Source organism: Peromyscus eremicus, chromosome 8a, assembly GCF_949786415.1.
Source record: "Peromyscus eremicus chromosome 8a, PerEre_H2_v1, whole genome shotgun sequence".
Lineage (NCBI taxonomy): Eukaryota > Metazoa > Chordata > Mammalia > Rodentia > Cricetidae > Peromyscus > Peromyscus eremicus.
Window position 1 is genome coordinate 13518513 of NC_081423.1, and position 26574 is coordinate 13545086.

The 26574-nt window shown below is 46.7% G+C and overlaps 1 protein-coding gene across 1 annotated transcript in view; it reads left to right on the forward strand.

Moving 5' to 3' along the window:
- The window catches only part of LOC131916439 (dedicator of cytokinesis protein 2-like), an 89442-nt gene that overhangs the window by 48581 nt on the left and 14287 nt on the right, over positions 1 to 26574 (forward strand). The window contains exons 9-17 of the mRNA XM_059269786.1: positions 399 to 439; positions 3801 to 3891; positions 4729 to 4848; positions 8619 to 8708; positions 10187 to 10291; positions 12365 to 12506; positions 17163 to 17244; positions 18351 to 18435; positions 19136 to 19222. Of these exons, the coding sequence (XP_059125769.1) occupies positions 399 to 439; positions 3801 to 3891; positions 4729 to 4848; positions 8619 to 8708; positions 10187 to 10291; positions 12365 to 12506; positions 17163 to 17244; positions 18351 to 18435; positions 19136 to 19222 (843 nt within the window). The remainder of the gene's footprint in view (positions 1 to 398; positions 440 to 3800; positions 3892 to 4728; positions 4849 to 8618; positions 8709 to 10186; positions 10292 to 12364; positions 12507 to 17162; positions 17245 to 18350; positions 18436 to 19135; positions 19223 to 26574) is intronic.

Below are 26574 nucleotides of genomic sequence, written 5' to 3' on the forward strand. Positions count from 1 at the left end.
ACTGTCAAGTTCAAGTGCTTTAGCTATGTAACTCCAGAAGGTTCTGTGAAGTTAGAATGGGCCTTTGAGCATCTATATTTAAGCCAGGCTACCCTTTAAAGTAGACTGTCCTGGTCTTGGCAACCTGCCACTCAGCCCAGCAAATAGCTCGCTGCATTCCCTAATATGTGACGACTGAGACACCTGCTCTGTCCCTTACAGTTGGGAAGAAGCTTGCAGAGCAAAGCCTCCCAGGGAGGCTGTAGGGTGCATTCAGCAAAGTGAACTTCTTGCTCCCTCTTGGGATTCCCAAAGAGTAAGCAGCCATTTTTCTCCCATCCCCAATCATCGTATTCTCTTTCCCCAAAGCCCTGCAAAGAGAAGCACTCAATACTGTTTCATTTTTTCTCCCCACCTAGAATTTCTACAAAGATAACAACCGGGAGGAGATGTACATAAGGTAAGATTTTTATCATAATCCTCGGCCTCTGTACCTCTCTGCTCAGCGTCCATGGCTGCTCCTGCCACCTCTTGGTGTTCTGATGCCTCTCAACTTCCCAAGACTTGGTGGCACTGTCTGTTCTCCTATGGTCATCCCCACGAAACTGCCTGGAGCTCTCAGACTGCCTGTTGTCCTACTGTGTGCATGTCCCCTAAACCATGTTATTTGAGCTGTGCACTCATGTGCTTCTGCCATGGGACAGCATGGGAAATCCTCCATGGCCCAGGCACATGGTAAGCCCTTGGCTAACTGGCTTCTAAAGGAAGAAGAGGGGATGGTGAGATGGCTCAGCAGGTAATGGTGCTTGTTTCCAACCCCTTGAAGACTGAGTTCATCCCTAGGACCCACATAATGAAACAGTGAACCTCTGACCTCCACACCTGGGCTGTGACACATGTGCTCCCTTCTACACACATACCACACACATGTACACAACAAAGTAGACGTGATAGGAAAATAAATAAATAAATGAAAGGGAGAAAAATACCGCATGGCATGATGTCTCCTTCCTGATAGACATTTACTAGATATTTAAGTTTATCATGAGAAGCTTTTCTGAGGACATTAGCCTGGAGCAAAACTATTCCTTTGCCAATTTTCTCAGAATCTCATATTTTTCCTGTAAAAAAACTGTATTACTGTTATTTTTTTATCCATTATAAAAATAACAGACTTTTTTTAATCAAAACAAAAAAAACTCATAAAATACAGACTAGCAAAACAAAATATGAAATAAGTTTCTAAAATACCTACATATTTTTCAGACATCTTATGCTTATATATACATCTAATTCTGTGCATATGCTATTTCTGCAAAAATAGAGTTATATTGCTAATAATTTACTCCTTGCATTTTTTCATTTGACAAGATATATTTCAGAATCATTTGTAATGAAACCATAAAAGTTCCTTTCTAGACTATGCTGTCATTTACATAGCCAATCCTGTGTTGTTGAACAGTTCCATGGTTTCCAACATTTTTCTACAATAAATAGCAACAAAGGATTCTTGGCCACAGGCCTCTCTGCTCCTTCCTGTGAGTCCACAGCCGTGCATGCTCTGTCAAAAGCTGACCCTGTACGTCTAAACTCATTCTGCTCTAACCACCATGTTTAGGTTCTTACTTTATTTCTTTTAGGTTCTTATTTACTTTAGTCCAGTTGTGTGGAGAAAAAGTCATTCCACAGGCTGTCCTGAGCTTTGTAACACATGAAGCTTCAGGGTCTGCAGGGCCAGAGCAACCTTTTGAGATGACTCACCCCAGTCACTGTTATGGTTTTTCTCTATTAAAAAAAAAATTCATTCTGCCTTATGCTCTGAGGGTGAGATGAGAGACTGTAGGCTACATGCCCTGTACAGGCTTTCTTCTCTCCAAACTCTTCCTCTTTTTTCCACTTCAGAAGAACAGATGGTAAGTCCCAGACCCCCACAGGCTTGGAGATTGGGGCCTGTGTTAATCTAGGAAAGCCGCCATATTGGCCTACTCCAGACATTGTAGACAGGCAATGGATATCGTGGAAGCCTGCTCTGTTTGGCAAATATAGTATTTAAAACACTTTTAATCAGTTGCCAACATTTTTAAATCTAGAGACCTTATAAAAATCAACAGTACTTTTTCCTGTAAAGCTCAGAAGTTGTCCCAACATTGTCCCCTCATTCCATTCTGACAGTTGTCACCTCACTGGGTGGTGGCTATGAGATTCTCTGTTCCCTATGGTACCCCACTCAAGCATGCAGAGGCATCAGACTCAGCAGCCCTGGTGAGCTAATTAAAATGTCTTCTTTGGGGCTGTATAGCAGAAGGCTAGGCCCTCAAGTTAACAAAGAAGAGAAGTGGGGTCTCTTAGTCAGTTCAGGAGTTGCCATAGCAGGGGGAGGTCTCCCTTGGGACACTTTCCTAGAGGTTGTTGAGCTCAGACATCAAAAGGGTCTAATGGGTTGGTCAGGAATCAATGAGATAGGATTGAGCCATATATAGAGAATAGGTTTTTCCAAATTCCAAACTCTATATGGAGGCCATGTGCAATTTCACTGATGACTGCTATCAGCAGAGCATTGTGAGTTAGGGAAGAGAGTGGAAAGATTGCTGCGGAGGGAAAAACAGCATTCTTTCTCTCTCTCCCTCTGTTCTAATAGGCCTCAGGTTTTTCATCTTAAGATCAATGCTGGCAGAGTGAGTTGAATCTTTCTGCCAAGGCTGCCTCCCCCATTACCATCTACCCAGCTCAATTGTGTGGCTAGAAATCTTTTGTGTTAGTCAGCATTCCGTCACTGTGACAGAATCTCTGAGAAAATGAACTTATAATAAAGTTCTATTTTGACTCTTTGGTTGAGAATCTTTAGTCCAGTGTTACTTGGTATCGTTGGGTCTGAAATCGTGGTTCACTGCCTATGATAGCAAATGTGGAATCAATTATCAACAATTTATCAGGGATCCTCACCTTGGCTCTTGGTTCTGCTCTTAGTTCCTTTCCACAGGATTTTCCTCAGGGTTCAGAACTGGAATAGTACTTGCAAAGAGACAGGAGGTGGGAATGTTAGTGCGTTGTCCCAATAGTGGATTGTCTCTGTGGACTGCTCAAGGCCTCTCTACCCTTTCTGTTTCTCCTGTTCTACTCTATTTTCTGCATTATCAGAACACTCCAAAGAGAGGACAGGAGGTCCCTTTATGACTGTCATGCTCAGGGACTCTTACAGTGATTCAGCCGGTACTCAAGCTTGCACCCCATCACTTCCTTGTGTTGGCATGTGACTCCTGACAAGCCACTTGTATTTCCGTCCTTTACTTCCATATCATATCACACTGGCCAAACCCTTCTATATCACATTGAATTCTGTCTTGGATAGCTCCTAACTTCAGGCTCTTTTTTTTTTTTTCTTCATCAGAATATGAAATCCCTAATGGACCCATGACATAGGGTTGTCATGAGGATTAGATTATTCAAGGCATTTAAAACACTTAGCACAAAGCTGGGCATCATAGTACACACCTGTAATCCCAGCATGTAGAAGGGTGTCATAGGAGGATTATGAATTTGAAACCAGTCTGGCCTACATAATAAGTTCTAGGCTAGCCTGAGCTACATAGCAAGACATTGTTTCAGGAGCAAAATGGGAGAAGTCACTTAGCATAGTACCTGGTGCATACTAAGGGTCCAACAAATGCCAGATGCTATCATTACCACCCATGTAGAAGCCTGGTTAGCTGGACTGAAGACATCCCTGTGCAAGAGCCCATTTGTTTTGTCTTGCTCCTTCCTGTCCCTACTAGACATCTTATTACCACATCTGGTAACTCATCCCTTTTCTCCCTAAACAGATACCTGTACAAACTCCGTGATCTTCACCTGGACTGTGACAATTACACAGAGGCTGCCTACACGCTCCTCCTCCACACCTGGCTTCTTAAGGTACTGTCCCAGGAAGACATCCATGCTGAGACCCCCGTCAGGTCCTCACAGCAAGTCAAAGAGTGTTTTTTAAAAAGAATGAAAGAAAGAATCAAAAGGAGGAAACAAATCAAATGAATTTTCCTTTTCTTGGTGTCCCCCAAAACTCGCAACCTGGCAGCATAATTCTCTATGCTATTTCACCTGCACACCAGAGGTTCTGAGTGACCTTTACTTTCAATAATTGCAGTAGTCCCTGGGACATATATTTTCAATAGTATAGAGTATCCAGTCTGTTGTCATTAGCATGCCCACTGAGCTGCTTTCCGTGTCTAGAGAATATTGCTGCAAAAGCAAAGAATTCTTTCCTTTGGCTTTTGAAGCACTGGGCCCATGTCTCATTAGGGTTTAGAGAAAATCCCTACAAACTCCACACTATGAAAGCACTAGAAAGTCAAAAATGTCCAGTTTAGCCAAAATCAGAATCACTTCACAAATGGAAATTGCAGACAGCATCTGTCTGACCGCAGACACGGGGACCCTGGGGAGGCCAGCAGATGTCCGCAAGACTTCATCTTGCTCCTCGTCAGAGATGTTCTCATGGCTCACGGTCACTAGTTCACCTGCTCTGTCTTATATCATCAGTGCTGCTGGAGGGCAACCTCCAAGCATCCTGAGGACACATACCCATGATGCATCTCTACCAATGGAACCCCAGGTTTTCAAAGATGAGCTAAGATGGGGACAGGAGAGAAAGGATGGGACCTGGAGAGGGTAGTTTCTGCCTTCCATCCTGGGAAGACATCTGTCCTTGGTTGCCACTTAGCTCTATTTTGCCTCCCTGTGTTCTCTCTGCAGTGGTCAGATGAACAGTGTGCATCACAGGTCATGCAGACAGGCCAGCAGCATCCCCAGACCCACCGGCAGCTGAAGGAGACACTCTACGAGACCATTATAGGTTACTTTGACAAAGGAAAGGTAATTGGAGTCTGCCCTCCTCTCTCTGTGGGGACATTGGCCATTGGGAGGGACAAGTCTCTCCTGTGCTCTGTGCTTGGTCCACCCTCAGGTCCAGCCAGCTCTCTATCTGCAACTGAAGTCTGATCACTTCTTTCCATCTCTTTTCCACCTTTGTTTAATTACAAACATCACTCATGGAGCTGCAACAGATCCTAAGCAGTTTCCCTACTTCCTCTACTGCCCTCCCAGAGCATCCACTGTGTAGAAGGCAAAGGGGCCATGAAACATACATTAGAACATGCCACTTACCTGTTCTTCTAGTTTGTTTTTCTGTTGCTGTAATAAAAAAAAAAACACTCTGACTAAAACCATGTTAAGGAGGAAAGGCTTTATTTCATATTACATTTTCAGATTACATCCCATCATTGAGAGAAGTCAGGGCAGGAACTCATGACAGGAGCCTGGAGGAAGGAACCATGGAGAAATGCAGCTTGTTGACTTGCCCCCTGGCTTATGCTCAGCTAGTTTTCTTATACAACCCAGTTACCACCTGCCTAGGCACGGTGCTGCCCACAGTGGGCTGGGCCTTCGTACATCATTTAGGAGCCAAGACAAGGCCTCACAGACAATGCCTTCTTGGGTCAGTCTGATGGAGGAAATTCTTCAATTGAGTTTCCCTCTTTCCAGATGACTCTAGGTTGTGCATGTTGACAATACAAACTAACCAAGGTACCTGTGAATAATCATTTCAATGACTCCCCCATTATATATAGAATAAATTACATAACTCTCCCCATGTGATTCCCTAACCACTTCTCTCATTTCATCCTTGAGGAGGATGCTCTGTGTTGAGCTCTTTCCAACACCTGAATCCTGCACTTGCTTTGCCCAGCTTGGCGCATCCCCTACACAGCTGTCCACTGGGAGGTTGGATCTTTTCACTGTTCAGGGTTTTACTTAGATGTCACAAGAGTAACCCAGACCACCTTCAGCACCCATGCCCTGAGCTACCCTTCTCGTTTCTCCAGAGAAAAGCACTATGCTATGTTGATAGCACTTCCTTCCCTTGGGATTTACTGGCTTACTATCTGGCACCTCACTTTGAAATCCCTAAATTGAAAAGACTTTTGCTCATCCACTGCTGGATCCCTGGTGGCTAACCTTATGTGCAGGAGCCAATGATATGTGTTGGGTAAATGGGTAGATTCATGGGTGACACTGTTCCATCATTGACCTTTTCATCAAGGATTCTAACAGGATTGCCCAGGAAATGGAGCAGACCAGCTGCTACCCAGCCACGGCTTCTAGCAGATCTTCAGGCATCTCCAGCCTGAATGCCACCATCTGCCCTGTAGGCAACACAGCACAGCACAGCATCATTATGTCTGAACATCTCATCCCTCATGTCTATCCACAGTTTTGCTTGGCCCCTCTGGCGTTCTAGTTCTCCTTCTACTAACAGTACCTGTTTCTCAGTTGTAAGGGGAAAACTAGGTGGGGAAATGTCATAAATGGCAGCATGGTAGCTAGTGTGCAGTGATGTCACATTGTTCAACGGCAAGTGCCACCATTGCTGCCAGTCTGTGCCACTTCCTCTCGGAAGCCCTCTGTAAGCCCTCTAACTCACATGTAGCCCTGCTTCCATGTGACTGGCAAGATCTCTCACCATCTAGTGGGATACCACTGGATGCTTAGTTTAGGTCTGTCTTGCCTCTTTAGTTCATCACCTCTGTCTTGGTCTGCTCTTCCTACCTTTTCCAGAATGATGAAATGAGGTAATGTCTACAGAAGGCTTATAAATTCCTAAGGCTCAGCAGCTGGAAAAGACTGTCCTAGAATTTATGATTATAAGCCTTTTGAGGGCAGAGACCCTGCCACCTCTTGAACTTCTTGCCCCACTAGCCATCAAATAAGAGCTTTCTATTTGTTTATTGCTGATTACATCAGTCCCACTGGGAGAGCCCCAAGAGGGGATAAGGTTTGTCTCCAGCTGGGAATCAATTCAGCCACCCTGGACTGAGCAAAGAGGAAAAAGGCACAAATGCCCTATGCTCAAAGCACTTATCGTCTTGTTCATAAAACAGACATGCCAATCATTATCAGATTTTGCATGTTATCTTTTGGTATTGCACAATAATGAGTGTGGGAACAGGGGAACATGATGGTGCCTCAGCTCACCCTGAAAGCCACTGCCATGGAAGCTTCTAGAATAAATTCTAAACTCTTCAGCACCCCTCAGCTTTCCTTCCCTACAGACACACACAGTGGCCATCACTCCGCGAGTCTATCTTGATACCAGCTGATATAGTGTCTCCCCAAAGCCAACAGTTCTCTCCACCTCCTTTTGCCTCACCTCTGATGTTCATGAGAACAGAAATGTTGTCTTCCCCCATCTGTGTACCTGTTCAGTGACCACACAGATGGATGTCCATGTACTGTTCCCAGAACCCAGTCACTGTTCTATAACCAATGTGTGAAGCCCAGTGAGATCAGTGACAGTCAGAGGCCCCAGAGGACTGGAGGAAATGCCGGGCATCTGACTACTGCCTGCCCCTCCTCTCTGCCTCTTAGAAAGCTCTTAGCACATGGGGACCCTGCTGCTTCTTCCTGTTCCTCTACTGGTGGGAAGTTGGTAAAGGTACCCCCTCCCTCATTGTGTCCAATAGTGCACTGGCCCAGCCAGGATCATTACCCAACCTTCATGTTCAGGGTAAAGCCTGCAAACGGGGGTCCTCCTGGCGCATAAAGCATTTTTATTCCGCTCACTAAGCTGTCTGGGGTTTACTGCCATGGTTCCTCTGCTCCACACTTGGTTTTATTTATTTTTAATGCTTGGATGCAGAGAGCACTTTTGTTAAGAAGCTCACGATGAATTTTGGCAGCCTCCACTCTCTCCTCCCCTGCCGCCCCCAGCTTCTCCATTTAGGTGCACTTTCTGTTTTCAACCCAGTGTGGAATGGGAATGGGTATCCTCTGAGACTGTCAAGCTTCCAGCCAGCCCTGCATCTCCCCACGCCTGGCTGCAGAGCATACTGATGCCTCTGCAGTCCAAGATGGGGGATGATCTTGGCTTCTGGCATAAAATTGAGCAGCAAAGAAGTATGTGGACTTCTTTGCATATCTGAGGCCCATATTTTCGGTTTATTTGAAAGACAGAGAAGACCCACTTTAGAAGTGTTAATGCTCTAGTACATTTCTGCCGCCACCTCCATTCTGCTCCCTACTGCCTTCCACAACCACATCGCCCCATTAAGAAGTGGCATTGGCTGGTAGTAGAGAAGTTTAGAGACTGAACATGGGGACCCAACTCCATCCCCAGAAACGCTCTCATCTCAGACAATCTGTTTACCTCACTGAGAACCATTCCTCTCTAGCGAAGGGTTCTGATGCCTCCCCTGCCTAGCCTACACACTGGGGAGGTAAGGGACTTAGGGGGTGGTTATCAGCCACCAAGCACTTACAAAGCAGCAAACGGAGTCATGTCCAACGAGGATGGCCTCCAAGCCCACTCAAGGTTGGGCAGACGAACCTCCATTTATCATCTGGAATATGAGGATGCTGTTAGTGACTTCTCTCCAGGTGTTTAAAATGATTTAAACAGCCCACTCCATTACTCATGGGAGGAGCAGGATGAGAAGCCAGGGAAAGATTATACTGCTACTCAGTCCCAGGCTTGCCCTGTCTGGGTAAGAGGATGTCTGCAGTGCAAATCTAGGGGGCCATGGCTAGGCTCAAGTCTTTGGAAAGCTAAGACCCCTCTATCCTTTGTCTCCACGATGATCCCGTAGATGTGGGAAGAAGCCATCAGCTTGTGCAAGGAGCTGGCCGAACAGTATGAGATGGAGACCTTTGACTACGAGCTGCTCAGTCAGAACCTGGTAAGGCTTCCCTGAAGGCCGCCTGCCCAGAGACCTGCGCCAAGGGCTCACTCATCTCAGAGACAGACAGAGAAAAGAGAGGCCTGTGGGTTAGGGAAACAGAAGGATGGAGAAGGGTCTGAGTGAGGCCAGGGTTGACATCACTCCTCCATTGTTAGATGGAGCCACAGCTGCCGCAGCTGTTGCACACCCAATAAATGTTCTGTTACATTTGCTGTAAAAGTTCCACAAATCACCAAACCAATTAAATAAAAGCACAACTTCGTGCTTTTCGATGAACAGATAAATCACATTAACACGCTCCCCATCTGGCTGTTCCCGTTAGCATGTCGATGTTCAGGCCTTGGTGGGGGAAATAGGAAGTAGAGGGACCAGCCTTCCCTGACTGCACTGCAGAGGTTAGCAGTGAGAATTAGCAGGGAGTTGGCCTCACCAGGGGAAATGCAGAGCTTTTCAGTTGCTCCTTAGTCCCTCATACTCTTCCCCAACCCCCCACAATTCCTGGTTGCCAAGTGCCAGGCTCTTAGGCGCCCTACTTGGTCTATAAAAGCCAATGTAGACATTTCCAGGAAAACGGTAAAATGAGAGTCAAAATGTCGAGAAGATCAACAGCTAGGGTGGGGGATGGAGGGCTAGAGTGATAATCATGTTAAAATCTGCTGAGCTCTTAGCTGCATGTAAGATATGACTTAAATACAAACACGTGCCTGCACCGATGGACACTCAGTGACAATATGCCCTGAACATACAGATGCTTGCAGACACAGAGGTGTGCAGTCTTCCAAATGTGTGAGTTTATATAGATACATACCAGGGCACTACTAATGTACATTCACATCCCTGCATGAAGCACATACCACCCAGGCACCTGTCAAGATCCACATGTATGTTTTATGTCACATCAGATGATCCTTATAAGACATCTCTTCACATGTTTGTACTACGTCAAGATTTCTTTGGGACCAATAGCAATTGTAAGGTCCTGTGAAGTGTGGAGTGAGCTGCAAACCACTTTCAAGGATATTAACATCTGAAAAGCACACACTTCCTGGAGTGGACAAAATACGTTAGATGTGCATACACAGGAAGATGTCTCTATCTGGAAACATTTGGGCATCCGTTTACTCTCACAAATGCCCGTCACTGCCACATGTTCACAGAGAAAGGGGTACAGCAGGGATGGCAGGGCCACCAGCTGCCAGTTCCTTACTTAAAGTGCTGGAGATGCTCACACGAAAGGCATGAGTGTGAAACAGGTCATGCACTCCTGCAGGTGGGACACCTAGCACAGTAGGCATGGGTTCTGAGCATGGCTCTGTCCATAGTAATACAGGGCATAGCCACAGATGCACCATCATCTGCAGTAGTACATTGGTTCTGGGGTGAGGGTAATGCCATAACTGTGGACCCTTTCAGTTGAATGTGCCTCTGATACACATCTGTGCTGTCTTGATACAAGCCCTGTTTTCCTCTTTCAGATCCAGCAGGCCAAGTTCTATGAAAACATCATGAAAATCCTCAGACCCAAACCAGACTACTTTGCTGTCGGATACTACGGCCAGGGATTCCCCACCTTCCTGCGGGTGGGTTTGCCAGTGACTCAGGCTAGGGTCTGGGGACCTTGGGATCATAGCTGTCCCCCTGTGCTCTGAAGATCTGCTTGTTCTTGGAAGCTCACAGCTCAGGAGCTGAGCTCTGCTCTGCCAGAGACTACCAGTGTCCCTAGTAGAGCCCTAAGTTGGCCCTTCTTCCCTCACCACCAGTGGTAGTGATAGCTTTCTTAAACCACCAATGGAGCTGCTGGGGGAGTAGTGAGGGCCCCATTTCAGGAATGAGGCATGCAAGAAAAGACTAGGCAAGATCTACTGCTGAGGAGTTACAAGGCAGTAGTTCTCATTCTGTTTGGTCATGGGACTCCTTTGCTCTCTTAACATTTATTGGAGACACAGAGTGCTTCTTTATCTGTAAACTATCTCTACAAATGAGTACCATATGCAAAAATGAAAACTAATGAAAAATTGAAAATGTCTGGCAACTTACTTAAAAATAACAATAAGCACATGTGTAGGACCACACGTTAGCATAAATTAAAAATAATAGCTATAATTTTCCACCTTAAAAAGTCAGTGAAGAACCTGTGTGATCCCTGAACTCAGGAGACAGAGGCAGAAGGATAGAGCAACCTGGTCTATGTAGAACGTTCCAGGCTATGCTGGGCTATGTAGAGAGACTATGTCAAGCAAGCAAACAAAAGCAGCAAAAAGAGCAGACTTCACTTATATTTGGGCACATACCTCTGAAGTCTGTTGTCATCACAGGGTGCCAACACCTCGGGAAGGCTGCTGCTTATGTGCAGGCTCAAACGTGAATGAAAAAGACAAATGACAATCTTAGTATCATTATGGAAGAAATTTTGATCCTGTGGTCCCTGAAAGGATCATAGGGACCTGCAGGGTCCCTGTAGCATCATTTCTAATCAGTGTCTCGGTGGCTGCTTTTAGCATATAGCAGGTTGGATTTTGTCATCCATGGGATTGCGTCTATGCGAATCTGTGCTGGGATTCTAGGGTCAGGGAGATGCCGGGAAATAGCAGATCTGACCTCTGATCTGACCTCACTCGGTTTACAGTGTAGTTCAGGAACTAAGCCTCCCACTGTCACCAGTCAACGTGGATGCCATAGTAGACTTACAGGAGAGATTGCCATGAACAGCCGTGAGATGGGTGGGAGAGTATCCTGGGTGGAGCAGGGTAGCTGCCCAGTTCTGTTTGCACATCAGACACTCCAGAGAACTTATTGGGAATGTGTATTCCTGGGATGATTCCCAGAGACTACACTTTAGCAGGTCTAGAGTAAGGCCTGGGCACCTGATCCCCAGGCCGCTCTGATGCCCAGATGGCTTGGTGCTGCACATACAGGTAAGTTATAGACTTAGGTTTGCACACAAGAGCTTAGCTGCCATTAGACTCAACAAAGATGGCACAGTCATGGTCTGGAACAGGGTTTCCTACTTCATTATCTAGACATGTAGACCTTATAATACTTTGCTGTGGAGGCTCCCCTGTGTATTGTAGGGTGCTTAGGAGCATCCCTGGCCTCTTCCCTTCACTGCCAGGAGCATCATTGCCCTTAGTTATAACAACCAAAAGACAAGGTTTCAGGAACTGTCAATGTCCCTAGGTGGTCCAAATCACCCATTAACAACTTCTTAAAGGAGACTAATGTGGTCTTAGGTAAAGAGAATACCTGCATAGGTTCAAGGTCAGGAGCCAGTTAATGAAGGGCCTGAATATTGGTCCCTTTCAGCCCATAGTCCCAGCTCTCATGGCCCATTGAAGGGAATTGGGCAATTTTACAGGCATGTAAATAAAGTGGGTGTGACATGGTGAATGGTCCCAGAAGCTGTTTGTAGGTTGCTCTAAACAAGATCTTCAGCATTCATGATCTCCCTGCCCTTCAGAACCAGGCCTGTTAAAGCAGTGTCCCACCCTGCTAAGTCAATCCCTGATGAGAAGCTGAAAGGACAAAGATATACCCCAAAGCATCCCCTTCCACCAGCTCTAGGCTCATTTTGAAAGCCTCTCAGCTCTGCTTGAGTTATATGTCCTGCACACCCAGACCCTGGCCCGTCTGACAGGTGTGTCCCCTCTCTGCAGAACAAAGTCTTCATCTACCGAGGGAAGGAGTATGAACGAAGAGAGGACTTCCAGATGCAGCTTTTGAGCCAGTTCCCCAATGCAGAAAAGATGAACACGACCTCTGCCCCAGGAGATGATGTGAAGAACGCCCCAGGCCAGTGTATCCTTGGAGGATGTCCCAGCCAGAGGGCTGGCCGTAGCTTTAAATGAGAGCCAGCTCAGAGCTCAGAGCTGACATCAGAATCACTGGCTGCTGATTTGGGTCTCCAATGGGGATCCAGAGATTCATGTCAGTACAACTGCTCCTCTGTAGCCCTGGGGTCTGCATGTGTGGATTCAACTAACTGCAGCCTGCAGTGTTTGGAGGGGGGAAGGTGGGGTCATTATTCCATACACAGTATGGCAACTACCTATACAGAATTTATCCTCTTGGGCATCATAGGTTGTTTTGAGATTGCTTAGTGTGTATGGGAAGATGTGTAGATATAATACCCATTTTGTGTAAGTGGCATCCCAGTGCTGGTGGAGGGGTGCATTCAAAATACAACACCACCCATGGGTGAACAGAACCCTTCCCTCATCCCTTTGTTCTCATCACAAAAATCCTCCCTTGTGTTCCGGCTCTGTATCTGGCTTTGTGCAGGGTTTTACACCCACAGTGGTCTGCTTTCAGGTAGGTACAGAGTTGCTATAATGCTACAAGAGATACAGACCAGTAATTACACTACTAGCTATTTATTATAAAACTATGACCCATGTCAAGAGTAAGGCATGCAGGGTGCTGTGTCTGAGAGACTGGGGTTTCCTTGATGACATAGGTTTGTATAAGCAGGCAGCCAAATCTTAGTGTTAGTGGGGAGATGGCCCAGACATGGAGGAGGGCACTGAGTGTTGATGCCTTTCCCAAGGACTAAAAAGGCCTTACATTGCCAGTAGGGTATAAACAACTCCCTCTCAAGCCAGGCTTCAAGGCTGTCCCTGACCCCCAGCTGTGCGACATTCTCACTCCCAGCTCCTCCCTCTAGTTTCCCCGTCTCTCTGTCACTCCATTTTACTCCTTAAATAGGACTATTCGCTCTTACTCTGGTCCTTCTTCACCTCTGTTCCCTCTGTTTAGAATGCTGTTCCCTGAGCTCCTGGCTCCACTGGTTTCCATTCACCTGTCAGAACTTAATTTGGTGTGTCACCTCCAGGAAGAGCCTTTCTGAGGCATCTGATCTAAAGGGGCCTTTTCCAGGCTCTTCATGACCCTGTGACCTCAGCCCTCATTGTTTGATTTCACTGTTGTTCTGCGTTGTTCTTCATTTGTTCTGTTTGGGTCACTTTTTAAAGATACATGAACACAAAGGGGATGGCAGGTCCCTGAGAAAAGACGTCTGTGTTGTCTGCTTTCCATGACATGCAACACACACACACACACACACACACACACACAGTCCTTGGCACAAAGCCCACTGTGGGAAAGTATTCATTGCTTAACAGAAAGAAAAGAAAAGGAGAGAGAAAGCAAAAGGAGGGAAGGCTGCAGGGGAGGGAGGGAGGGAGGGAGGGAGGGAGGGAGGGAGGGAAGAGAGACTGGCTTCCCTGGACCACAGAGAGCAATATGAAGAGACAGGAGCTGAAGCTTGGGAGAGGGACAGTGTAGCATAGCTGAGCAGCCGTGGAACAAGCCTGGTGTCTACAGGGACTATGTGTTGCCACTAACAGGAGGTGGGACTGTGGAGGCAGGGGGCACAAATGCCAGGCTAAGGCCGACTGTGTAGCCTGGAAGCCCATTATCTCAGCTGAGGCCCTGGCACCACACCCTTTAGCGCAGATAAAGTTACAGCTTTTAAGGTGGGGTGTCAGGCTACAGGGCTGCTCTGCCCAGTCTGCTGAAAACCTTAATCCAAATATTTTCCCCTTGGGTGATAAATATTCATCTGTGACCTTTCCATTACGCCTGCCTGCCCTTCTTGCCTGCCCTCCACAGCCGTTTGCAGGAGAAGGTGCAACTCGGGGCTGCTGGCTGCCACCAAAATCCAGTTTGGTTACACACGAGTGAGTCCTGGGTTATTACTAAGGCCCCGATAGTGGACATCCGGGTATTGAACAGCTGTATGGCCTTTTGATGTGGTATAGAGGAGAGACCATGTGTCCCCAACCATGGCATCATATTTAGGGCCCCGTGGCCTGGATCAGTACCAGGAACAAGGTGGTAAATCAAAGAGAAAGTTCTGGTATTTGCTAGATCTCTTTAGGAGACTGAGTGCTTCATGAACTTTATTTCCTTAAACCCCACAGAATGCTCTAGAATGGTGTTAAATTTCCAAATCTCAATGAGAGGAACACACAAGGCAGAGACGAAGCAGTTTGCCTGGGGTCATGAAGCTAGTTAGAGAAGGAGCCGGGGTTAATGCCAAGTTCTGTCTGTCTGAAATCTGTGCTCCAGTACACCATCATTTGGTTTTTAAAAACTGGCACTAGAACACTATTAACTGTTTCCCATAAACTTAACATTTAGGTGTCTTTCCCTTCTTTGCTGCATCATAAGCCCTGGAGATGAGCCTATTGTACTCTGCATTTGACCCCTAGGGAAACTGAGGCTCAGAAAGCAAACGACCCACACAAAGCTGTGGTGAGAAAGCAATGGAGCTGGGATTTGCACTTAAGCCTGCTGCTTGCCACAACCTTGAATAGTTAACATTGTCCTCTTGCCTTCTGATGTTAAAGATCAACAGGTAGTCTGGGGGAAGTGGCGGGTCTCACATCTTCTCTAGGGTGTTCAGATAGTGGAAGGCACTTAGAAGTGAAGGTCTAGCAGAAGTCTGGTATTGCTGCCAATCTGTGCACCAGCCATGGAGAGTCTAGTTAAATAATTTGAGGGTGCCGATGTCATAGGCTTCCCAAGAACAGGTCTGGAGTTTCCTTTTGGATGAGTGCCAGTAGCTCAGATCAATATACATGGCCTAGAATTGTCTCTAAAAGAAGCGTTGGCAAACCTTCATGTAAAGGTTAGTCTTAAGAGCTTTGTGCCCCCGGCCACAAGTCCTTAGCTGCTGTCCCAATGTGTAAGCAGTCACTGATCACATGTGACTAGTGAGCAAGGCCATGTTCCCACAAAGGCTTATATGTAGGCATTGACATACTAAATCATGTATCATTTTCACATGTCACAGCTATTTGAAAATAGGCCATCTGTGCCATTGTGCTTGCCATAGAAATGGGCAATAAAATGGATCAGGCTCACCACAGTCTGCCAGCCCCTGCCCTCAGCTCTGATACTCACTCCAGAGGGAATGATCTCCCAGCGCAGGCTGTCTGATTGGGATTTCAGGGTTTTCCTGAAGTTTGCAGATATGTTTCCAGTGAGACTGGTCCAATGCATTAAGTGTTGTTTTCTCTTTGAGGGATCCTCATTCCATGTAGAAGTACTTTTCAGAATGGAAAGTGTCAAGCCCCTGCATGCTAGCACATCAAAGGGAGGCCTGTAGTCAGAGGGCGTGGGAGCCACGGAGGAAAAGGACTCCTGACAAGGGCAGTTAGTCCTCATGGATAGAGACATTTACCATCCACCATGGGGTAGCTTCAAAAGCCAGTAAGAGCAGCTCTTGATTCTCTAGCTGGCAGACATGCCAGGCTCAGGAAAGACTTTTGAAGTTGTGGTGGTCTTTGGGTAGAAGAGAGGGAGGAAGTAACTTGAATGCCTAAAGAGAGCTGGGGGAAGAAGAAATGAAAAACAGGGAAAGGAAAGCTGGGGTCCATGATAGAACCAGTGACTATTGACGCTTTTCACTTAGTTTGTCTGTCATATGACCAGGTTAATATGAGTAAAGATGGGGCTAGAATAGGAAAGCCAAAGATCTGGCCAAAATGCCTGGCCAGCCTGTGTCCTGTGCTGGTGGCAGACATCACTAATCACTCACAGAACTCCTTCCAGCTGTTCCTTACTTCCTGCTATAGGTTGTCCCTTTGGAGCTGTCAAGAGTTGGAGGACAAAATGATATGTTTGTGTGTTCTAGATCAGAATGCCCCTCAGCTTTATCATGCATGTATATTATCTCAGGATCTTTGAAAATGAAGAACCTGACTCAGAAGTACTGAGGGAACGCTGGAGATCCACCATGTATAACAAGGTCTCAGATGAAGAGGTTTTTTTTTTTAGCAAGGTAACTTAGAAGATAGACTGGTCTTACATTCTCATGAGCACACAGCTCCCCCAGACTCCCCAGGGAGTTGGAATTCCAGCATTGATGCCCCCAAGGTGGTTTGTGTCATTGTTTCCTGTGACCCCAATGATGGATCTAAAATAGACTATATCTAAAGAATTCTAAGCATAGAGTTAAGAACCCTAAATATAATCCCCCCCACCCCCGCTCTTTTCCTACAAGCAGTGTGACCTTCAACAAGTTGCCTGGCTTCTCTGAGCCAACAGGAACAATTGAGGTTTAACAATGACATCTAGTGGAATTGGAGAGATTAAAGGATGCCATGGGGAGCCCTGCTCTGTAATTGATAGAGAGCCATCCATTCATTAGAGGGTATTATTGTCAATGACAGTATAGCAATGGTAATGGTGATAAAGCGTGGCTAAGCAATTCTGATAGTTGGAGCAGAACCCTGGGATAGTGTTGCAAGGTGGTAATCAGCTCTGATAAAGACCATAGCGAGTGCTCACTGGTCATTAGGGCCTTGTCAGAAGCCAGCAACTTGACCATTGAATAAAAGCATGGTCCCACAAAGACCAGCATAGAAGCTCTTAGCTGGCTCCTGATACGTTTGGAATTCTCCTATGGCTAAAAAACATGTTTCAAATCCTTAACTCTGGTGACATCAGATATCCAGTGTTTCACTGTGCAGCCCGTCCTGGATGAACACCCCAGGTTCAAGAACAAACCAGTGCCTGACCAGATCATAAAGTAAGACCCACAGCCCACTGAGCGGGGAATGGGTAGAAGTCCAAAGGGCTGAGCTGGTAGCAGGATAGGCCTCAGTACCCTTCTCCTCAGCTAGTCTATCCCTGCTTTGCCTTCTGGGAATAGAATTGCCCCCAGTTACCTGGGATATAAGGCTAAAGCCGGAGATGAATGGGAGGGACGGGGGGGGGGGCTGTGGCTAGCTTTGTGTATAGCGAGTCCTCAGTAGGCATCAAACGTAACTGATGTGGGAGCCTGCTGCTCAAGCTGACCCTAGAATGGACCCAAGAAAGTAAGTAGTGTGGGTTGGCAGCTGCCAGACTGGTAGAGGGATGGAACAAAGTGGCCTTGGGCGTGCTGGGCACATTCTCCCAAAGGAGCATCTTTTCAGTCTTTGGCAAGGGTGTGAGTTAATTATGGATATGTTCCGACAGTCATAAAGTTAAAGTGAGCAGCATGCACGCAGGTGTCCATCTGCTTCACATCAGACTGTACAATCACTGAGTAGGCCATGAGGTGGTGGTCTGTGGGGTCCTTGGCTGCACCACTTCCTATACCCCATTCTTCCCTCTGGGTAGACGATCCAGCAGCAAGAGCTCCCTAGGAAGACAGCGCTCCTCCAGGAGCCTCATGCCAACATCACAGCAAACAGATGCAATGTAGATAAGATGGTGGCCTTCTTCCACTTGGCCAGGCACCTGGGGACAGGGACTCCTCTATAGCTAGCACAGTATCGTTTTCAATGACGATTGATCCTCCCCAACATGTTCAGAAAAAGTGAAGGGGGATGTCTGAGGTTCCTAAAGCAATCCTTGGAGGTCACTCTGGGAATGTTCAGCTTGGTCCTCAGGCATTCTAGACCTTTCAATAGGCTGCAGGAAACAATGGCATAGGCCACTGTTGGTGCATTAATGCCAAAATTTCAAATGCCCAGGGTATAAGGCTAGTCCATCTTCTAAATCACCTTGCAACCCTGTGCAAATCGTTTTTATATGGAGCCCCAACACAGACCTTGAAATGCCACCACCAGGGCTCTGCCAGATCTGACGTTTAAGATGTTAGAAGCTGGGCATGGCTTCCTGAAACTTGCACTTTTTCCTGTCTTTCAGCTTTTACAAGTCCAATTACGTGCAAAAGTTCCACTACTCCAGGCCTGTGCGCAGGGGCACTGTAGACCCAGAAAATGAGTTTGCTGTGAGTATCTCCTCTCCTCAGCCATCGTCAGCAACCAGAACACACCTCTGCCAACCACAGGTGCTCGGGAACTCGTTCCAGAGTCAAGGAACATGGCACTGCCACCACAGATAGGACCCCATGTCTACTGGGTCTTCCCATTCTTCGAGTTTTTCTCCTTCCAAGATGTAACAGGGATTCCTGTCAGATGACCTTGAGAGTCAAGGACACTTGTGCCTTTCCAGGAGGCTGAGTGTGGCTGAAGCAAGCCCTCCAGCACACCCACTGTGGAGTAAATGCTGTCACTGTCCTGAGTGCCAGGCATCTATATACATGTTTCCCGGCTTGGACCTGTCATCTCTCCTCAAGGACAAGGCTGGAATGAGGAGGTGACTCCAAGTTCCCCTCAGCTCTCAGCCTGTGATTCTTAATATTTTTAGGAATTAGCATCCTTTTGGGAATCTGATGAACACTGTGGACTCTTCCCCTAGGCTACACAAATGGACACATTCAAAATTGCCCAAGAGTCCAGACTGTTAGTAAAACCGTGTAGAACTGACTTGGCCTAAGTCCAGAAAGAGATGAAACAACTGTTGATTCCTCTGGGGGGGGGGGTGTCGCTGTGTATCTGGGAACTGCAACGCTTCTTCTCTGGGTGCACGGGAGGCCACCAGGGCCAGGAGCAGCAGAACTCCTTAGCCTGTTGCTCTTCTCCCGACAGTCCATGTGGATCGAGAGGACTTCCTTCCTGACTGCATACAAGCTGCCCGGCATCCTGCGCTGGTTTGAGGTGATTCACATGTCTCAGGTGAGTTTCAGGAAGTCAAGGCAGTTCCTCTCTTCCTCCTCTGACAGTCAAGGCACAGTGAGCCTCAAGAGACCTCGATGACTTTATAAAGGGGACAGTTTGTTTGAAGGTCCTCTAGGAATCCCAGAGTAGGCAGTGCCCAGGGCATCTGCTGCCAGAGTTTTGTGTTTCGTGTTTTAATCACTAGGTAAGTTTTTGTCCCCAGTAAATAAAAGGCTCTCTAGATACCAGTAACGAAATCATAGATGAGGAACATCTTTGTGGTAGGGACTGTGAGGAAGGGAAAGAGAAGAAGCAGGCTCCAGAAGACCATCCATCCGGTTACCCCCTTCAAAATTCTCCATCCAGACCCAGGACCACAATCTGACATTCTGTAGTATTCTAAAGTGAACCATTTTCTATTTGGATAGACTGAGGCTGAAAGAGGAAAAATCAGAGAGCCAGAGGTGGCTGGAATCCAGATGTCTGAGCTCCCTTGTATAGACAGCAGATGTGTGTTTTGTTATATTATTTATTTATTTATTCTAAATTTTGTGTGCATGTGTATGCATGCTAGTCTCTCTCTCTCTCTCTCTCTCTCTCTCTCTCTCTCTCTCTCTCTCTCTCTCTCTCTCTCTCTCGGTGTGTCTGTGTGCCAGAGGACAACTTTCTGGAGTCTGTTCTTTCTTTCCAACACGTGTGTTCCTGGGATTGAACTCAGAGTCAGGCTTGGTGGAAAGTTTCTTTGCTCCCTGAGCCATTCCAGGAGCTCCAGCATAGATGCTTTACTTACAGCACACCTTAGAGTCTCCATGTCCTCCATCAGCTAAGGACCATGCAGTTCCCAAGATCCTCAGGACAGGCCAGCACAGGTGTGAGAACCCTTATGGGTGGGAATCTATTTGAGATATCTTATTTTTTTTATTCATTCAAAAACTATTTCATGGGTGCCGAACACATGTCAGACACTGTTCTGAGACCTGGAGATTCCACGGTGCAGCTTCCATGCTGGTGGGGGAGAATGACTAAAAAGTCAAAGTAAACAAAATGTCAGATGGTGATAAGCGTGAGGGAGGGCTAAAAGGAGGAGGGGTGGCCACTTTAGATAGCAGAGTCTGGGGAGCTTCCCTGCCAAATGGTTTTTAAGATATTTAAGAGATGGGCCTTCTCTCTCTCTCTCTCTCTCTCTCTCTCTCTCTCTCTCTCTCTCTTTGTTCTTTTTCTCTTTGTTTCTTTCTCTTTCCTTCCTTCCTCCCTCCCTCCCTCCCTCCTTCCCTCCTTCCTTCCTTCCTTCCTTCCTTCCTTCCTCCCTCCCTCCCTCCCTCCCTCCCTCCTTCCCTCCTTCCTTCCTCCCTCCCTCCCTCCTTCCCTCCTTCCTTCCTTCCTTCCTTCCTTCCTTCTTTCCCTCCCTCCCTCCCTGTTGTTGTTGGTGGTGGCAGAACGGTTGTTTTTCCTTTTGTTTTGTTTTTTGAAACAGGGTTTCTCTGTGTAGCCCTGGCTGTCCTGGAACTCACTTTGTAGACCAGGCTGGCCTTGAAATTCAGAGATCTACCTGCCTCTGCCTCCCAAGTGCTGGGATTGAAGGTGGGCTTTTTAATAGAGTAAGCAGCCAGCACAGAGGCCCTGGGGCCAGATCATGTCCAAATCACAACAGCAAAGGGGTGAATAATAGTAATCAGATCCAAGGTCATATGGGATCTTAGAGACACTTTGTCTTCTCTGCAAGTAACACAGAGCCCTGTATGGAGGAGGGATATGGTCTGACCAAGGTTTTTAAGCTACTGTTTTGTCAGCATTAAGATCACCTGACTCTGGTCTTCAATGCCCTCTTTAGTGAGTCTTTGACCAATAGGCCTGCAGGCTCCATTTCAGAGGCATGGCCCAGGCCTTGGAAAAATAGAATGATAATGATGTCAGCAAGAAATACTTACTGCCGGGCGGTGGTGGCGCACGCCTTTAATCCCAGCACTCGGGAGGCAGAGCCAGGCGGATCTCTGTGAGTTCGAGGCTAGCTTGAGCTACCAAGTGAGTTTCAGGAAAGGCACAAAGCTACACAGAGAAACCCTGTCTCGAAAACCAAAAAAAAAAAAAAAAAAAAAAAAAAGAAATACTTACTAAAGGCTGGGCAGCAGTGGTACATGCCCTTAATCCCAGCACTCGGGAGGCAGAGGCAGGCGGATCTCTGTGAGTTCGAGGCTAGCCTGGTCTACAGAGCGAGTTCCAGGACAGCACCAAAACAACACAGAGAAACCCTGTCTCGCAAAAACAAAAAACAAAACAAAACAAAAACAAAAACAAAACTAAAAAAGAAAGAAAGAAAGAAGGAAAGAAAGAAAGAAGGAAAAGAAATACTTATTGAACATGTGCTAAACTGTCCACTACCATGATTTCATTTAAACCCCCAGAAATCTTAGAAATAGATATTTTTTTTCCACTTACAGATAGGGGCACTGAGGCACAGAGTGAGTTCTTAAGTTGTCAAGGTTAGTGGAAGAGGTCAAGTTTGGCTTTAACCTCTCATAATATCCTCCGGGTCTGGATAGCGCTCCATCTCAGAATGTCCCGGCCATCCTAGTGAGCAGTGTCCTTGAGAGGAAGCAAATGGTGTGCTTTTGGTTCAGAGACATGTTAGCATGTGGTAAGTTTTAACAAATGCTCTCCCACCCACCCTCAGAACTATGCCAAAGGCTTTCCCGCCTTATCCTATATACTATCACAAAATCCTGTGAGGTGTATACAGTTGTCACTCTGTATGCACAGGTTCCACATCCACAGATCAACTGACTGCACACTGAAAATATTTGGGGAAAATTGCATCGGAACAGAAGATATGAGGATGTATTTTTGTCATTTACCAAACAATGTGCTAAAATAACCATTTACATGGCATTTGCCTTGCATTCGGTTGTAAGTAGTCTAGAGAGGACTTGAGGTCTCTGGGAGGGTTGTATGGATGATATGGAAGTATGGCACCACGCTGCAGAAGAGACTTCAACACTGTGGATTTTGGTATTCTCAGAGGGTCCTAGAGCCAAATCACCATGGATACAGAAGGATGACTGGACCATTACTAGACCCACTCTTGAGGGAAGAGAGCTTTGCAGCTTTTTGTAGCCTCCTCCCATTAGCCCTGACTGAGCCCATCCCAGAGCTGGCTCCACAGGCGCCTCTCCTCCAGCCATACCTGCTGGACTGTAGGAAGCTGAGGGAGTCCCTCCTGGGTCCTTTCCTCCTCCAAGCTCTTAGCACTTCCTGACAGAGTACACAATTTTCCGAGTGCTTATTTCCAGTGTTTATTAACTAAATATTAAAGACAATGTTGGACTGTAGATTCCACTGCAATAGGAATTCCAGGAAGACAGACATCTTGTCTGCTGTTCTCTCCCTAACGTGCTCCAAGTGCCGAGAATGGCCCCAGGCCCACACTGCTTCTCAAGAACGTTTAAGTAAATCAAATAAGTAATTGCTATGCTGACACCCACTGTGTCTAAAGAGTTGCATTTTCACTTCAGAATTCGGAAACCAGGGGAAAGCAGACACCATCTTTTTACTTCCCCTTTCATGCTCTTGGCTTCTGGGGTGGTTCATTTTGATTGTGAATTTGAATCGCCTAGGAGATGAGTAAGGTACACCTTTGGGTGTGTCTATGACACTACTTTCAGAGAGAATTAACTAATGCTGGATGTGAGCGGAGCCATCCCACAGTTTGAAGACCAGGATGGAATAAACGGGAGAGTGGGGGACACTGTCCACTGCAGCATTCCCACTTTCTGCTTCTTGTCTGCTGTGTGCTGTAAGTTGTGCCCTCATACCCTCCCCTCCAGGACGGACTGGGCCTTCTGAAACTGTGAGCCAGAGCAAGTTATTCCTTCCCTTGGTTCATGGGTGTGTGTGCATGTGCGTGTGCATGTGTGTGTGTGTGTGTGTGTGTGTGTGTGTGCTTGTGAGTGCATGAGTGTGTATGCATGTGTATGTGTACTTGTGAGTGCATGTGTATGTGTGTATATATGTGTGTGTATGTGTGCTTGTGTGTGTGCTTGTGAGTGCATGAGTGTGTATGTGTATGTGTACTTATAAGTGCGTGTGTATGTGTGTATATAGATATGTGTGTATGTGTGCTTGTGAGTACATGTGTGTGTATGCATGCTTGTGTGTGCATGAGTGTGCATGTGTACTTGTGAGTGCATGTGTATGTGTATATATATGTGTGTATGTGTGCTTGTGTGTGTGTGTGTGTGTGTGCTTGTGAGTGCATGTGTGTATATATGTGTGTATCTGTGTGTGCTTGTGTGTGTGTGTGCTTGTGAGTACATGAGTTGTGTATATGTGTATGTGTGCTGTCACAGGAATGCAAACAAATCTGGTACATCTTCTGTAAAGGTTTTGGGAACCCTCTCTGAGGTTTGTCACTGTAGATTTGTTCTTACTGGCCTCCCTTATCACGCTTCAGGATGTGTCTCAGACACAGAGGTTTGGTGCCTTGCTAAGTGATGACATTTCTAAGCATTCTGAACTTGTCTCTTATTCCCCGTTCTTTCCCTCATGCGGTGCCATGACCCCAGAACTGTTTTAGGATGGACTTTCAGAAAAAGTCTCTCCTATTTGTTGAGGACTTTACCTTGTTCTCAGCCCTATCTAGGAATATGCCAATTCAGCTAGGCCATAAATGAGTGTGTTATTGGAGGACCATTATGCATCTCTTCACCCTCAGTTTACAAAATAGGAACTGCAAAATATGGAATGTCAGAGCTGCAATGGATGTCAAAAGCATCCATTAGATCCCATTAGATCCCATTGTATCCCAAAGCTATAAACTCAAATATCTTCCAAGTCCTGTAAGACGAAGTAAATACAATGTCACATTAGGCTACTAGTGACTGACTGGCAGATGCTGAAGCAAAGGAAAGCAGCCAGCTACTTACCTAACCCTTCTGAATTAACACTGGGGGACTCTTAGCCAGTGCTTGCTGAGCGACAGACCTCTGCAGACCAGCATGGCCTGCTGTTCTCTAGATATTTTCTTGATTACTGTCCAGGGCACTGTTTTGCACAGGAGGAAACTGAGGCCAGTGGTGAACTTGAATTGTCAGATTGACAGCAATCATTGATGTCTGCCCCATGTAGCTCACGGTGGAACTCAAGCTGAGGGCATAGGTGGGAGGCACTAGGCAACTGGAAAGGCCGCTGGCTTGCCGGAAATGGAAGTTACTGCCCTTTCCACTCACTGTCTCGCTTGTTCCCATGGCATTTTGTGTTAGGAATTCACTTTCCCTCCACAGCAAGTTGGACACAAGTTATTTTGCCTGCACTGCCCATAGAAACTGAGGCTCGGCTCAGCGAGGATGCCAGAGAGCTGAGGGCCTAATGAAGTCCCAACAGGATGGTGATGGCAGGTTTGGTGACCGAGTCTGATGTGCTAGTCACAGAAGCCAGCCTTTGCAGCCAAGAACAGCCCAGTTTCCCTCTCCAACTCCGGCACCTACTGCCCTTGGGCGTGTGTATTATTAGTTACTTTTCCATTACTGTGATAAAACACCATGGCCAAAAGCAACTTATGGAAGAAAGAGTTTCTTTTGCTTGTAGGGTTCCAGAGGGATAAGAGTCCATCGTGGTGGGGAGGTATGGTAACAAGCAGCAGACAGGATAGCAGGAACAGGAAGCTGAGAGCTCACATCTTCAACTGTAAACAGGAAACAGGGAGGATGAACCGGAAGGAGGGCAAGGCTATAACTCTCAAAGCCTACCGCCAGTGACATATACTTCCTCCAGAAAGTCAGCATCACCTTCCCAAACAGCACCACCAACTGGGGAGCTACTGATCCAATACCTGAGCCCATGGGGGTCATTCTCATCCATACCACCATAGGGCATCCCTTCACCTGTCCTTGAGAACACATACTGACTGGCGAGGTGACTCTGGATGGAACCATCTCCGTGGCCTGGTTGTGATGGTTTTGCTTTTGATTTCTGTTGTCAGCAGCTGACACCCATGCCGCCCTCCAAATGCAGCACCCCGAGTTCCACTCAGAGCTGTGCAAGTGCCCTGCTCAAATGCTCATCTGTGGAGAACCAGAGCTTTTGTGCTCTCAGTCTCTGTTCCTGATGACTGTAATGAGAATTCAGGTCTGGGAACGCAGAAATAGTCTCCAAAGTGTGTAGGCAAGCCAGTCAACACACCTTACTGTTTCTAGTGACTTGCTTCAGAGCTTGTGTATACACAGACACCCCAGGCAGTGTTGGCATCCAGGTGCAGTGCTGAGCTCCTCAACTGAGGATTAGATTTTCCTTAGAAGTCATTCTGGACCTCAGCTTTGTAAAGCTCCCCAGAGTTGATTTGTGTGCAGGACACAAATTTAGACATGGAGCTCAGTTTTGTGCAATAGGCCTATCAGTATCCCCCTCCAGTTCATACCCTCTGTATTTATTTACATGCATGTGAGTCAATGTGCCTGCATGTACGCAGATGTGGGCACTATAATTTGAATATAGATGGTGTTCCCAAAATAGCTCTGATAGTAGGAACTATAAACTTTTAAAAGGCAGTGCCTTGGGGAAGTTCTTGGGTTAAGGAGGATGTGACAGTCTGCCCTGAGACACCCTCCCACCATTGCCAACTAGTGCCTTTACCTGAGGCCCAAACCAAGACAACTGCCTGATTCAATTAGAACCTCCAGAACCATGAGCAAAACAAACCCTTTTCTCTTATAATGAAATTGCCACATGCATTTAGTTGTAGTAGCGTGATGCTGACTAATACTGCTGGTATCAGACAGTATTAGAAAGACAGCGGCAGCAACAGAGAATCTGTTCCAGAGGACTTCTCATTGCAGATGCTTCCATCACTATCTGAGTACTTCTCTGTTGCTGTGAAGAGCACCATGACCAAGGGAACTTACAAAGAAAACGTTTATCAGAGATCATGGTTTCAGAGGGTCAGGCCCTCGTGACCACCATGGGAAGCATGGCAGCAGGCAGGCATGGTACTGGAGAGGTACCTAAGAGCTTCCAGCCTGATCTCCAAGAGATCTCCAGAGAGAAAGAGCTAACTGGGAATAGTGTGGCCTTTTGAAACCTCAAATCTCTCCCCCAGGGGCACACCTCCTCCAAGGTCACACCTCCTAATTCTGCTCAAATAGTTCCAGCAACTGAGGAGTAAGTAAGTATTCAGATATATGAGCCTCTGGGGACCGTTCTTATTCAAACCACCACAATCTCCAAAAGCAAGCGCTCAGAGAAAGGGTTGGGGAAGCTGTGTTAGATCAGGATTTACAGAAATAACCTAGGAGTATGGCTACAGAAGCTGGCCTGCTCCTGTCATACATACAGAAGGTACGTGTTGTAAGAGGCATTTCTCAAGAACTCTGCAGCATCGG